Source organism: Tasmannia lanceolata, unplaced genomic scaffold, assembly GCF_043159265.1.
Source record: "Tasmannia lanceolata isolate RefF3 unplaced genomic scaffold, GAP_Taslan_0.1 ptg000015l, whole genome shotgun sequence".
In the NCBI taxonomy this organism is placed as follows: domain Eukaryota; kingdom Viridiplantae; phylum Streptophyta; class Magnoliopsida; order Canellales; family Winteraceae; genus Tasmannia; species Tasmannia lanceolata.
Window position 1 is genome coordinate 53,861,565 of NW_027518692.1, and position 15,767 is coordinate 53,877,331.

The 15,767-nt window shown below is 37.8% G+C and overlaps 2 protein-coding genes across 4 annotated transcripts; one reads left to right on the top strand and one right to left on the bottom strand.

The window, feature by feature from the left end:
- Positions 1-931: 931 nt before the first annotated feature.
- LOC143892423 (ras-related protein RABA6b-like) lies at positions 932-5,281 on the top strand. The gene is made up of 2 exons (XM_077397033.1): positions 932-1,227; positions 4,714-5,281. The coding sequence occupies exons 1-2, from the start codon at positions 998-1,000 to the stop codon at positions 5,150-5,152; spliced, it is 669 nt and encodes a 222-aa protein (XP_077253148.1). The 5' UTR covers positions 932-997; the 3' UTR covers positions 5,153-5,281.
- Positions 5,282-12,715: 7,434 nt separating this feature from the next.
- LOC143846039 (uncharacterized) lies at positions 12,716-15,533 on the bottom strand. 3 transcript variants are annotated; one of them, XM_077354448.1, is made up of 5 exons: positions 14,610-14,942; positions 14,217-14,495; positions 13,958-14,143; positions 13,262-13,337; positions 13,047-13,180 (listed from the first exon to the last, which is right to left on the bottom strand). In XM_077354448.1, the coding sequence occupies exons 1-4, from the start codon at positions 14,659-14,661 to the stop codon at positions 13,270-13,272; spliced, it is 585 nt and encodes a 194-aa protein (XP_077210563.1). In that variant the 5' UTR covers positions 14,662-14,942; the 3' UTR covers positions 13,047-13,180; positions 13,262-13,269. The 3 variants fall into 3 exon arrangements, with proteins under 3 accessions (XP_077210562.1, XP_077210561.1, XP_077210563.1); XM_077354447.1 differs by lacking the exons at positions 13,262-13,337; positions 14,610-14,942 and adding an exon at positions 15,401-15,533 and having other exon boundaries at positions 12,716-13,218; positions 14,217-14,496; XM_077354446.1 differs by lacking the exon at positions 13,262-13,337 and having other exon boundaries at positions 12,716-13,218; positions 14,610-14,936.
- Between the last annotated feature and the right edge of the window lie 234 nt (positions 15,534-15,767).

Here is a 15,767-nt window from a genome sequence, read left to right on the forward strand (position 1 = left end):
ATTATCACTTTTCTAATTAGCTGTTAAAGGCTATTATGATTCCCCAAAACCAAACGACAGCCCACCAAAAAAGTACCATTATGAAAACAAGGATTCATTTCCTACCATGCGATGTCATTATAATACAATGAGGCGCACCCACTAATAATCTGAACCGTCCGTTCTATGTCTTAGTTTGGACTCTCTGTAGATAGGGTGTCAATGGACCAGATGAATCCAATGAATCAAAAGGATTCGAATGTTAATGGATAGGATTTGAGCCGAACTGTGTATTGGATCCATATCCTAAGGTCCGAGATTAACGTAACCACAAAATCCAACGGTCTACAAAAATACCGTTCACATTTATTTTTTTTTCATTTAATTGTCTATTCATATTTCATAATAGGTATTTTTATAACATTAAAAGCCCTACAAAGAAGACAAACAATATTTTAATTCCCCATTTTTTCGGTTTCCATGACGTTTCTCATCTAATCTCTCTCTCAAGTTTCTTCCTTCTTCCCTCCCTTAACCATAAGCCTATAAATCTATACAATCCAAGTAAGAACAAGGACACCCCAATGGTCCGATTACACAAAAATCAGGACCCAGATACGAAAAGCAGGCCCAACCGGTAATGGATCAGAACAACCCGTGACCAAGACATAAGTTGCATATATGTAGTTCAATAACAAAAACAATACATATTATTAGAATTTACTATTGCTTGATTGGCCCAATTTTTAGGCCATCCACACCAAGGTCTTTCAAATGAGCGGTTCTGATCCATCTATCGCAACCTACTGTAGCATTCCTCAATTCCTACTACAAGTAATTTTCATCTGTCAATTCAAAGGAAACCATTAGACAAATATAAAAGCACATTTTATGTCGTTTTTATCATTGTCATCATCACATCCCTAAGCTAAAGACCCACTAATCCTTTTGTCAAACATCTCAACATCATCACCATTCTTCTTCTTTTTCTTCTCCTCCTTGAAGCATCCATTAGAGTATGGTTGCGAACATGGCCGAGGCCTTCGACGAAGAGTGCGACTATCTCTTTAAGACTGTGTTGATCGGTGATTCCGCCGTGGGTAAATCGAACCTCCTCTCGAGATTCGCTCGAGATGAATTTCGCTTGGATTCTAAACCAACAATAGGAGTCGAATTCGCATATCGGAATATAAAGGTAGGCGATAAGCTCATCAAAACCCAGTTATGGGACACTGCGGGCCAAGAACGGTAAGCCTTAACTATCTATTTATCTTCTCTTCTCTGTTATTTTGATTGTTCATGTAGGATTGAATACGTGACCCCAATGTTTTTAGCGCGATTTCATGGTATGGTACAAGAAATTCTTATCAGTTTATAAGAAAACTTAACTTATCATTCAAGATATTCTTTAATTTGTTCTTCCATGCTCTGATGAGAGATTTCAGGGAGTTTTGAATGATATAGTTTACAGAAGCTTTTTCTTAGATAAAGAAGGTTACCTTTTTCTTTAGAAAAATCTTCAGATATTATGCTTCGAATTTCAAACCCATGTTGAACCAGTAAATCAACTGGCTTAGAACCTTATTAGACCAAATAAAAATTGGTTTGATCACGGGTCCGGGTTTGAAAACTCTGGCTCTTTCTCATGTACTTGTCAAGATTCTTACCAAACCTTGTTGAAACCTTCCATTATTGCAAGGGACAAAGATATCTCCACTCCCTTGTTTTAATAATGGTACTCCTTTCTTGATTTTATACTTTTTCTAAATTAAGATAACCATTGGGCCCCACTTGTTTCACATTTATAATTCATGTGATCGGATCCGTTGATTTATAATTGTTCCCGACCATAATGCCTACCATGTCCTTCACTTTTTACTGGCTGTTATAATTCCTATTGACACAAATTACTTGATTACACAGTGTGAGGAGGAAAGATTAATAATGTAGTGATATTCATCATGGCTTAAGTGAAAAAAAAAAAAAAAAAAATGAAAGACCGACACAGACCAGATAGAATGATTGGTAATTTACAGTGCAGGGATGATCCAGTAATTATGGTAATTAAATTATTTATTTAAAATATCTAAAATTGGTCTTAGAGTCAATATTCTAACAGGTTTATTTGGAGACTTTATTTTATATTTTAAAAGTTTGTCATAATCTCTGTGTTTCTTTTTCCTTAGAAACCCTTCCCAAATCATATTCTCCGGTAGCGGGTTTCACAAGAAATTCTATTGAGATACAACCTATTCAAAATTTCACCTTATATGGACTAATTTTTTAAGGCTAAGGGGATGTTTGGATGTTGCACAAATTTAGTTGGGAGCATTTTATAGTATATTCCCTAGGTTCCCATTTCATAGTATATTCTCTAGGTTGCTGATGTACAGCCCAAAGTTATTTTATTGTCTTATTTTATATCAAATATAAATCAAGGGTTTATTTTATCATTGGATGGGCTTGCTATCCTCCTTTCGCGTCGAAAAAAATAACCCTAATGGGATAGTTCATCGCCGGGATTTTTTATTTTTTGAATGGTAAATGTTGGGGTTCTACACAAAAGCAAATAGTCCCACATCGGATAAGTAAAATGGGCACCCTCCCTCTAATGGCTAGCTTTTAAGGGTGAGTTCTACCCGGTTAAATTCCCTACAATAAAGAATTTGATTATAATGAAATAAGAACCAAGGGATCAACCATGATAACGTACAACCCAAAGGAAGAAGAAAAACCAAAAGTACAGGATAATGCATCACTGATCACGGAGGGAGAAAATCAAATACTTTCAATGCCGCCCCAGAGGCTCCCTCCCTTGCTAGCCTATCTGCCTCACTAATCGCCTATTTTCTTACATTGTGAAAAGAGATTGAGGAACCCCTCCACTAGGCCCAAGATCACATCAATCCAATGTGCAAACTGCCAAGGATAAGGGAGAGTCCCATCCAACCATTTTATCACGTTGAGTGAATCACTTCCACAATGACCTTGTTAAGGATGTTGTAATCAATCAAACTTATTCCTTTATGAATGGCCCTAGTCTCAACCTCATTGGAGTTTGCAATTCCAATGGGACTTGAGAATGCCCAACTCGTACTGCCTACGTGATCATGAAGGAGTCCACCCACTCCTGCCGGCCCAGGATAGCCCAAGCTAGACCCATCGAAGTTTAGCTTAAAATATCCCTCCATAGGCGGGTCCAATAAGCGAGCCACAATCTGCCTGTCTCATTGTTGTAGCAAACTTCCTTCCATCCCCGGCATAAATCATCTTATCATCCACTGAGACCCATGCCCTAATCATCCCCTCTTCACTATGCCCTCCTCACCTCCTCTCTGTTCTCTTTTATCTTCTGATGACTAACAGGAAGCTGACTCTGTGGAACAATCAATTACTCTAAAAGCTTAAGCTGCTAGAGTTGGTGTTATTTAATCATTTATACTTCAACACTCCCCCTCACATGTAACCCCTATGTAAATATTGGGGTACATGTGGCACACTTGGCACCTCTTTTGGGTTGGCCGTACACATGAATTTTTAATATCAAGGAGTTGTTGGTGGCTATGACACCATGTAAAACAACCCGTTACTCCAAAAGCTTAAGCTGTTAGAGTTGGTGTTATTTAATCATTTATACTACAACAGAAACCCCTTTTTTCCTTTCCTCCTCTTAGCCTTCCTTAATCATATGCTCTTGACCTAGAAATTGGTCGATCGCTTCCTAGAATACTATCTCCCTTGCCAATCAGCCCTAATGGGTAAGGTATATTATACAATAATCAAATCTAATCCTAGGGATTTATTCCAGATAAAATTATCCAAGAAGGATAGCCATCCTAGAAGCAGCATATCAAAGTATTGATATCCCCTATAGAACAGCCTCATAGAGATTTTTAAACCTGTGTACCACAGTTAATTGCAATTTTCAACTTACATTTTATTTTACTAATATTTTTAATATTTTGTCAATATTATTAGGGACTCTCTAGGCAATTTTGCAAGAATTCATTTTGCCACTCATTTTTTCAGAGAGAATGGCCACCGCCTAGTAGATTTTGTCATATTCATTTAAAACAGAGCAAGTACCCAAGTATGCGCAGTAAAGTGAGGGGAGAAATGGCTTTTTTTGCAAAATTGTCTGCAGAAAAGTCTCCTATACGTAGGGATAAGTCTCCTATACGTAGCCAATAAATTGATCTGACTTGTTGCTGATAATTTGCATATAAATTTTCCTATGACTAGAGGAATGCTTCAATAGGACTTGACCTCAGTCAGCTAGTACATTGTGGGCTCCACCTTTGAATTTATCTGAACCATCCATTTCATAACCTATGGCCCAAACATCACACCAATCATTTAATCCTAACATCCAACAATGTCTACTTTTTATTGATAAACATAGAAAGTAAAAAACTACATGTAGGCAACCGTTCACACCTAATGAAGAACATAAGCATTGTTGGGTATTAGGATTGTATGGTTGATGTAATTTTTAGTTCATAGGATGACCAAACCAAGGCCTATCCTTTTTACATTCAACAAGCAAAAGTTTATTGATTAGAGATAGTAAAATGGTCTAATGGATTACATTCCTGAAAAATTCATTCTTTCATCGCAATTTGGTAGTTAATCTTTAATGTTAATTAAGAGAGCAATTTTTCATATAATTATATGTTTTTTTTATAGATATAGAGCAATAACAATTGTTCATATAATTATATGTTTTTTTTATAGATATAGAGCAATCACAAGCTCTTATTACCGAGGTGCTTTAGGTGCCATGCTAGTCTACGACATAACACGAAGAGCAACATTCAGTAATCTGAAGAAATGGCTCGTAGAATTAAGGGAGTACGCAGATTCTGAGATGGTGATAGTGCTCGTTGGGAACAAATCAGATTTGGGTCACAAGAGGGCTGTTGATAAAGAAGAAGGGCAGAGCCTTGCAGAGCAAGAAGGCCTTTGTTTTATGGAGACTTCAGCGTTGGAGAATGCAAACGTAGAAGAGGCTTTTGTACAAATGATCACTCGAATTCATGAAAGTAATAGCCAAAAGAACCTTGAAGTTAAGATAGGCGATGCAACAACGCCTACTGCTGGCAAAGCAATACTCGCAGTCGACGAAGTATCAGCAGTATCAGTGACCAAAAGCACAAATTGTTGTTATCAGTGACCCATGTAAAGGGATGCTTTCACTCTCTCACATATAAAGAACATCATGGTTGCAGATTTTTTTTTTTTAACCATTGTGCTTTTTGTATCCTTACTCCCTTGTTATGATTTGCGGAAAAGTTTCAATTAACTACATCTAGCCATATACACAAGGTCTAAACACATCAGCCCAGAGAGGGTTATGTCATACCTCATGTGGATGAAATCTCAATCACATCGACGAGCATACAATTATTGATGTAACTTGTTGACTAAGTACGAAAGTGAGAGGTTAGATTGGAAAATTTGCTCTCACTAGGATTAGGGCTGTAAACGGATCGAATTCGAAGCGGATATGGCTATATCTGAATCCGAATTCGATTCCATTATACACTATCCGAATTCGAATTCGACGGATATTTAATTTTTTCTTTCAAACTCGATTCCGACAGATATTATCCGAATCCGTTTATCCGGTAAATTCGAAATTCGAATTCTCATCCGAATGTCCGAATTCATATCCGAATCCGTTTATCGGATAAATTCGAAATTCGAATTCACATCCGAATTCATATTCGAATCTGTATATCAGGAGAAGAGTTGCCAATGATCCTCAGATTTGTAGGGGTTGTAGTGAATGCCGAATTCCGACAAAGATCACAAGAAGGCTGTGATCGGAGAGTAGATCTCAGTGCCGAAGAGAACACTGATAAAGGAAATGACCCAGCTTCTGGTCCAATGTGCTTAGATCTATGCTTAGGATAGACAGATCTAAGCCCAAATATCCTAGATCTGGAGGATTTGGGTCGATTTCAAGGGTTCAGAGATTAGAGAATAGGGCTTCAGAGGAACGAAAATGGAGGATTGGGGTTTAGATTTAGTGCTGGGGAGAAGGTAGAAGGAGATAAAGGTATAGGCAAAGGTAGCAATGAGGTTGGGTTTGCAGGGGATCTTGGGTTTTAATGGATAGAAATGGGGTTTAAGAAGAGGGTTTTGGTGATAGTAGTGGCTGTAAAGGAGGCAAGGCCAGAGGCGTGGCCGGATTGCGGCAGAGATTTTGCCGGAGAAGATGATCTTGCCGAAGCTTGGAGGCTCGATCCCTTCTCTCCCTCCCTCGCTCTCTTTTGTCTGCAAACGAAAAATAATCCCTCCCACGAGCTCTACTTAGAGTTTTATTCCCAGGGCTCTTTACCATAACTAATCTCAGCCCTTCATTTGTTACATTTCCTCTATTTTTATTTATCTTGATTATCCTCAACCACTGATAGTCATAAAATTAATGGGAAAACCCTCTTTCATCCAAATTTTGTACAAGTCACATGATAGTTATAAAATTAATGCGAAATGATAGGTTGGACGAAATTTGGGCGAAAATTTCACCCAAATTTCTTACAAGTCACACGGGTTGTAATTATTTAGTTGGAGAATGTGAAAACCAACCCATGGTTTTAAAGAAACCATGTGGTTTTAGTCAAAACAAAGTTGTCAAAAGCTGCCAAACGGAGTGCGTATGTGTATGTGTACTGCAGGGGGTGCGAATTTATCATTGCCCTTCTTAAATTGACTAAAAAACAATTGAGCATGGAGCATGGGCCATAGGGAATAGATACATACAAACAAAAGAACCTATGGAATCTAGCAAAAGCCCTATATTGAGCATGGGCCTGGCTGTTTTCACATGCAAAAGTCAGCTACGAAATGTTCTTTCCATGAAATTGGTTAGCTAGGCAAATCCTTTAATTAAGGATTTGCTAGGCAATTTCCCCAAACACAATTTCACGGCCGACTTTTGCATGTGAGTACAGCCACAGAGGCTCAATTTTTTTACAAATTTGGTCTTATTCATTTAATTAAGCTGACTTGGGTGTTTTCTCATACAAAAATCAGACACAAATTTTTTTCTATAGGATGATCCTAGCCCTCCGATCTATAGGATCACCCTATGGAAATGATTTTTGGGGAACAACCTATTTAGTATTTACGCTGTGTCCCATCACACGGACGGTTTGGATCATCCTATGTTGTGGTCCGTACAGTACTTATAGAAAAGTATGGGACTATAAAGGCTTACACCATACAACACTAGCTGGAGAAACACAATCTTCCACTATTTTACGGGAAGGGCTCACTCTATTATGGAAACCTCCATAGATCAAAGGGCTCACTTAGGGGTGGCAAAATTGGCCGAACTGAACCGGAACCGAACCGAAAATTCGGTTTCGGTTTGGTTAAACCCAAGGTTTAAAATTTGGGTTTCGGTACCGGTTTCGGACCATGAAATTTCGGTTGAAATCTGGTAATTGACCCGAAACTAATATTTTAATCAATATTAAATTTCGGTGAAATATTAAATTAATATTAAAAAAACATATTTTTTGGGTCAAATTTCGGAAAAACCGAAATTTCGACCGAAATAAATGACCGTTTTGGTTTTGATGTATTTCGGTGTCGGTCTCCACCGAAATTCAAAATTTTGGATTTCGATCGAAATTTAAAACCATGGTTAAACCAAACCGATTCAAATTTCAGTTCGGTTCGGTTTGGGGATCAAACCGAACCGAAACTGAATATTTCCAATGATTATGAGTAAAGGGTGACAAAATTGGCGGAACCGAACCGAAACCGAACCAAAAATTCGGTTTCGGTTTGGTAAAACCAAACTGATTCAAATTTCGGTTCGGTTCGGTTTGAGGGTTGAATAGAACCGAAATCGAACCATTGCCACCCCTAGGCTCACTCTATGATGTGATTCTTAAGGACTATTTACCAATTATTTTGCAAACTAGAGAGTTATATTAAATAAATATTAATATATATATATAGAGAGAGAGAGAGGAAACTGTTGGTGCGCTTAAGCGCCCAATCACATGGGGACCCACTTTGTTAGGATGATCCAAAGCATTCATTTGAAAGGCCCTTACATTGATGGGGTGTGTACCAAAAATCAGCTCCATAGGATCATCCTAACCCATCCATTTGTGGAGGTCAAAATGGACAGACATTATTTGTCCACAAATCTGCCCCATTTTTGTCCTCCACAAATGGAGGGGTTAGGATGATCCTATGGAGCTGATTTTTGGTAAACCCCCTATCTATGATAAGGCCTTGCAAATGAATGGTTTGGATCACTCCCCAAAATGTGGGACCCATGTGATTGGGCAAGCTAGCTCACCATAAGTTTGGTGAGCTTAACAGTTTCCTCATATATATATATCGATGGCAAAAATGTAAATCTAATTATATTTGAGGTGTTCCTCCCTAAAAAATGTAAATCTTATTTGATGATATTATTAATAAAAATAAAATAATTCCGGATACGAATTCGGATATACGGATCTAAATCCTGATATTCGGGATAAAAGGATGTACTTCTTGGATTCGGATGTTAAACAGATCGGATGTACCATTTACCAGATTCGTATCCGCTAAGAGCCGGATATCTCATAAACGGATTCGGATAATATTCGCTTTAAACGGATTCGGATGCGGACGGTAATCGGATTTTCGAATGTCCATTTACAGGCCTAACTAGGATGAATCGATGGTACAAACAGGTTATTGACAGTTGCCCCAAGGATAAAACTCTCAACTCTTCGTGTGTACACTCATGAACCCATAAGCTATGGGAGACACCGTATGTGCCTTACCTCACTTGAAAGAGCCGAAGAAAAAAAATTCTTGCTCAAGAAGAAGAGTGAAAGGTCATTTCCAAACAAATCTAGACTTAAGAACATATATAGAGAAGAAGATAACTTTTTATAAGCAATAATACAACATTAAACTGCACACTAATCAGGAAACCAACGTGCGATAAGAATGCATTCATTATTAGCATTATATACACTAAACTAAAAATAGTTAGAAACTTAAACAGAATAATTTTAGACGAGTATGTGATCGCAAGGCTCTAAAGCTTGTGGTCGCAAATTTTTTTGTCATCGCAATTCGTAAAGAATAAAATATGAATAAAAATAAAAATAAATAAAATCAAGTAACGTCTGAGACACACACACACACACACTCTCTCTCTCTCTCTCTAAGTCACGTCACGGCCTGGCCTTAAAACATTTCAAGTATAGAGCTTTTCTATAGTTTCCTATTTGTTCATTGTATGGTTACACATAAAAAACGAAGAGGAAGCACTGCAATTCAAGTATTATTTACAGGACCTTCAGTTTATAATGATATCCCTCTAAATAAGCCATAATCACATCATTTACCTCTAAAAGTTTTCATGCATTGGAACCCTCTGATCAAGTTTTGAAATGAAAATCTGATTTTCCCCATTTGGTTGAGCCTTCTAAACATCCCCTTGATCTTCTACAATGAGGATCTGGTAAAATATGTCGTAAGAATCATAGGGAATGTGGTTAACATCGCTCCCCAGCCTCCTTGGAACAAAGATGGAGGCAGCTCTTCTGTGTATAGAGGTTGATCTGATGAAGGATCTGCCTAAAAGGATCTATCTAAGCATCACTAAGGAAGTTTGCATATGGCAGCAGATTATTTATGAAAAACTGTCTTCGTATTGCAATCATTGCTTTAAAATTAGGCATGGCAGAGAATAATGCAATAGATACTAAGGACCAGCTGGTTGCGAGGTATTTGGGAGGGTTGAGACCTTCTATTTTTTATGCTTTACATGTTCAGCCCTTCTTCACCACCTCCGAGGTGCATGCTAAGGCACAATTGGTTGAGGAATCATAAAAGAGAGCACTGTATAGGGTTGTTTCACAATCGGTAACCTATAGGACTGCCCCATAGCCAATGACACTTGGTGCCTCTACCTCTTCCCCCTCTACCAAGCCTCAAGTCACTGTTTTAGCTGTTGTAGTGTCGTCATATCTCCAAGTAGGCCAGTCACTCGTTCACAACAAGCAACTCAAGGAGTTCAAGGCCAAAATTCATCATCTACACCAACCGTTAGATGCTACAAGTGCAGAAATCTTGGCCATTACGTGAGGGGCTGCCCAAAACAAAGGCAACAAGTGGATGTGCAAGAAGAAAGTGATCCAGTTGATGAGAGTGGTAAAGATAGTGAAGTGTGTAATGATGCCGAGAAAACCTGTGTGCTGGAAGCAGATGAGATTGGACAAAGTCTAGTGACACGAAGAATCTATTTGACTCCAAAGCAACTAGAAGAAGAGTTGCTTCGCCACAACATTTTTCACTATTAGATGCACCATTAACAGACTGCTATGCGAGATGCCTGTTGACTCCGGTAGCTGCGAGAATGTGGTTTCTAGTGATGCGGTCCGTTGACTGGGTTTGCAAGTCATTCCTTATTAGCTCAAGTTATGTACAGCTGAACCGATTATGAGCAGAATTCCAAGTTGTTTACAAGCAGAATTGTACTCTTACAGATGGCTATTTTCTGTTAGAGTTGAAGGAGAGTTTCAAGATCGGTTCTTCTTCAGAATTCTAGGCCCTGTTTGATTGCTGAACGCTTAGCATTCATTGGAATTTTAAATGCCAATGAACTTCCAATGAATTCCGATTCCATGTTTAGTTGCCAATATTGCATTGAAACTTCATTTGACTCCAAGACATGTTTGGGACATCATCATTGCTTTTGTTCCTACGTGGCCCCTATGTGGCGCTAATGTTCCTCTAATCTTCCAACCAAATTTCACCAAAATGGAATTTTTTTGGGTAGAAGAATAGTGGAAAAGGTGTTGTCTTATTATCTTTGTCTCTTCCCTATCTCTCTCTCTCTAACAAACTCTAAATTGGTAATGACACCGGTACTTTTTCCACTACTCTCCCACGCAACCAAACACTACTTACCACTCCTCCACAATTCTCCAAGTGGAAATTCTAGACATCTTCCATGCTTGGCTGCTCCCTTTTGACTTCTTCCACTACTCTCCAAGCCACCCCAGGCAACCGAACAGGACCTTGCATTTGTTCCTCTCAAATTTAAATCAAGTGTGGTGAACTGATTTGGCATGTAAGTTCCGGCCATTTACTATTTCAAATCAAATTCAAGTACAGTCAATCTCCACAGCTGGATCGTTGACTCTTCAAGAACAGTTCAATCAAATAGCAAGACTTAGCTTCCATCTGCGTCAAGTAGCTTGGGTCAAACCAAGGAAAGGTGAGCATAAGGTTAATTGAGATGGAGCATCCAAAGGCAACCCTGATGTATTTGATGGCGGTGGATTTTTAAGAGATTATAGAGGTAATGTAGTTATTCCTTTTTCTCGTGATTATAATATTGGTATGAAATTATGAATATGCAGACGGAAATTAGAAGCGCACAGAATTGTCTTAGATATTGCAATGCTTTCAATGTAACTAATCTTGATGAAATCTGATAGTAAAGTGCTAATTGACCTTGTCAGCGAGAATCTCGACATTCCTTGGTCCGTTATATTTTATTGACCGGAACTGAAGTCGCTTATATTAGAGCTGAAGCCGCATAGCTCTCATGCTTATAGAGAAGTCAATCAAGTTGCAGACTCTTTAGCCAACTATGTTTGTGAAAGTGAAAGTGAAAGTGAAAGTAATAAAGCTTTTAGATTTTAGAAGGATCTCAAAACTAGATCTAAGGGTATGGTTAGATGTGATGCTTTGGGTATTCCAAGTATTCATTATAAGTTGAGTATTCCTTTGGGTTTGGAGGTAAGATGGTATGACCTCCGGTTGTAATTCTTTTTTTTTTCATATTGATAAAATTTAAAGGTGTCAGCTTGAATTCCTAGATAAATAAATAAAAGCTCATTTGGCTAGGGACAACAGAATAAAAGATTTGGGTGCCATGAATGAATCAAATTCTTAGGCATGAGATAGGAAAGATGAGAGATTTAATTGACTCTAAAGAGTTAAGTGGAAAAGGTTCCATTGTGCTTCAATGTGTTGATTCTGCCCATGACAGGGGTAAAAGATCTAACATAAGATATATTTTCTTCATGATAGATAGTGCAACTAAGGTTGCCAACAGTTGTGAAATTGTCCACAGTAGAAGTTGAATAAATGACCTCTAAGTATAATCACAAAGAAGCTATTTGACTTGAGAGGTTGCTTAGGTTGTTGCAACCTAAAAAAAGGAAGGTTGAACACAGAGAACTCAACTCAACTCAACTCAAATTAAGCCTTTGTCCCAGACTAGTTGGGGTCGGCTAAGGTTGAACAAAGAGAACATGAGAAAAAAAAAGGTGAGCTATTCTTTCATCAGAGCATTCACTGTTGTGGCTATGGGTTTTCTTTGTTTTCATCGAAATCTTGTGTTCGTGGGATTGCTCTGTAATTAGTTTGGTATTTATTCTCATTGATAATGAATATATATATATATATATATATATATATATATATATATATATATATATATATAGAGAGAGAGAGAGAGAGAGAGAGAGAGATTCACGTCCCATGGGCGTATGTCATCGACTGAACCAGGTGAATTTTTTGTCTGTTCTGTCCTTTATTTCTTCTGCTATTTTCCGTTATTCTGTGGATTGTGCTTCTCTCCAGCGAATTTTCTTGGAAAAATTAAACATATTATTACACACAAAATAATTCATCTGAATAATGATAACTTCTAGAGATTATAACAACTTGCAACAGATCATTAGGGAATTGTAAATCAAAGAAAAGGGTGTCATCATTAAAACAACAAAGAAGTGGCGATAGCATGTCCATTATACTTTTTAACAACACCAAGACAACAAGGAAGATGGAAGATTGAAATATAGCATTGAACTGCCACATTATGTGCATTGTATGAAGTATGATGATATATCTACGTAGACTATTAGTGATATAGCATTGAACTGCTACATGATTGAAATATAGCATTGAACTGCCGCATTATGTGCATTGTATGAAGTATGATGATATATCTACATAGACTATTAGTGATGTAAACATGAGAAAGGTAAAACCATTACATGAAGTCAGGGTGGACGTCCTCTTCTACTCTTTGATCATTGAACCCACTCTCTAAGACACCATCTTCGCACCAAAGGTTATAAGTATTTGGAGAATCTCTGCTTGTAGCCAACATAGTCCCATCCTTCTCTTCTTCCAAGTAATCACTCCATTTGGACACCTGCTTTGAAATCTTACATTTCTTTGAATCAGCGTTCTCTGCCAAAAGTAATCATCTCAATACTGTAAGCAAAAGTTTTACCTTATATTTTATGGAGAGATGATACCCATACGCCCCTCTTTATAATTTGCTTTCATGATTAGCTGTTGATAGCTTTCTGGGAAGTTTAATAATATCCGCATGGAATTTCCAAAATAGTTAGAATGCTCTCTCAATTATTAGTGTGTCTACCCAACTTATTCAGCCAAATCAGTCTCTTAGATATAAGTAATATAAAGTATAAACTTCTAAATAAGTAAAATAATGCTTGCAAACAAATGAATTACTCTGAACTGTAATCAAGCAATTAGACTCTAGGGTTAGATTAAAGCATAATTAGTCAGGGGTTAGATTTTTTTCAATGGAATTTTTTCGTGGTTGCCTAACATGCTAGTAATAATGCTTGTAACAAGTGAATTAATCTGAACTGCATTCATGCAACTAGACTCTATGGTTAGATTAAAGCATAAATTGTCAGGGATTAGATTTTTTTAATTTATTTTTTCAATGGAAGTTTTTTCTGGTTGTCAAACATGCTAGTAATAATGCTTGCAAAGAAATGATTTAATAAGAAGTGTATTCAAGCAACTAGACTCTAGGGTTAGATTAATGCATAGTTAGTCAGGGTTTAGGATTTTTTCCATGAACTAGCTAGTTTTGATCGATTATTTGAGGAAATGAAAGGAAGAAGAATATAATTAAAAGAAAAAATGAAAAAAAAATAAAAATGATCTGTACCTTGTAGGATAGGGTTTGCAGACTTTCTTTTTGAGAAAATTGGTTTGAATAGTTTGTTTCCTTCTCTCTGCTTCTTCAATCCAGACGAAGAAGAAGAAGAGGGATTGTAGCATTTCGAACTGGCTTTCTTAAACATGTCTTTTGGCAACTCAGTAACAATCTCAATATGGGCCTCCGAAAAAGCCCCTGAAAAAAAATTAAATAAATGAGCTAAAGCCCTTTTCCCCTAAAATAAAATTCAAATTTAAATGAACAGAACCTTCTTCTCCTCCTTCTATTTCATTATCTTTGGAATCCAAGTACTCAGTCCAATCGCTTCTCTTCTTTTGATGATGAGAGTTGTCATAATCATGGATCTGGATTTTCTCCTCTGCAAGGGTTAGGGTTTGGGATGGGAATTGCCTGGACATGTTGAAACCCTGAACAAATTTGCGAACGTCTTTGGCGAGAAATCCGCGGGCGAAAACCTTTCGAAGGGACTGCTTCTGGTTGCAGATAACACAGTTCCATTTGTTGCTGCTCTTCTTCTGCTGCTTCACCTGAAATCATATCCATTAATTCCAGGAAAAATCAACACCTCAACACAAGAAAGTGGTGAAGAGAGAGAGAGAGAGAGAGAGAGAGAGAGAGAGAGAGAGAGAGAGAGAGATTTCCTGCATGGTAGAGCATTGGACGCATTGAACGGCGATGAAGATGGTCGGCATTTCCTTTCGTCTACAAGAAGAAGTGGAAAGCCAAGGAAGAAGAAATACAAAATGTGCCCTCGTTTTAGACTCTTTTCAAACTTTCCCGCCTAGGCTAAATATCGGCTTCCATCGAGCTAGGCGGGCCCCTCTCTCTTTCTCTCTGAATTTCCACCGTACACGTGGCACGTCTATCATCGCAGGGCCTTCTTTCATTTGGTGTCTCGCCCTCTTCTTTGTTACCTTGGTACATCATCTATCATTGGCCTCACTGAGATGAAATGTTCCTTGCGAATCCCATTATAAGGGGAGCGCATGCGTAATGGGGGGGGGGGGGTAATGAAAACATCATCTCCCCTAGCCAAAATACTACTATCTTATAGAAAATGGCCAAAATAACCTTGCATACCATAAAATGTCCCTACCAATAAGATTTAAGCTTCTAACTTAAACATCCAACCAATTGGATTTAAGTAGTTAAAATCCACATGTTAATTAAATATAACACCACCATATTATGGTGTACAGGGTTTTAAATTTCGGTTTCTGGCATAATTTTGGTACTCACCGAAACTGAAATTTCAGCCGAAATTCGGTAAAGACGCTTGAAATATCATTTTTTTTTTGCCGAAATTTCAGTAATTTCGGCTGACATTCTGTAACGGAATAAAAATTAATATTTTATCAAAAGTTTAGCCGAAATTTCCAAAGTTTCAACCGAAACTTGGTAACTTTTGACAATTTCGGTTTCGGTCCTCACCTTAAAACCTCGATGGTGTATTTCAGTAATTTCGGCTGACATTCTGTAACGGAATGAAAATTAATATTTTATCAAAAGTTTAGCCGAAATTTCCAAAGTTTCAACCGAAACTTGGTAACTTTTGGCAATTTCGGTTTCGGTCCTCACCTTAAAACCTCGATGGTGTATTTCTTCTTCTATTTAGTGTGAATGCACCTGTGTATGGTGCGTCTCCTCTCTGCATCACAGATAGGGGTGGCAATGGTTCGGTTTCGGTTCGGTTCGACCCCCAAACCGAACCGAACCGAAATTTGAATCGGTTTGGTTTTACCAAACCAAAACCGAACCAAAACTGAATTTTCAGTTCGGTTTCGGTTCGGTTCCGCCA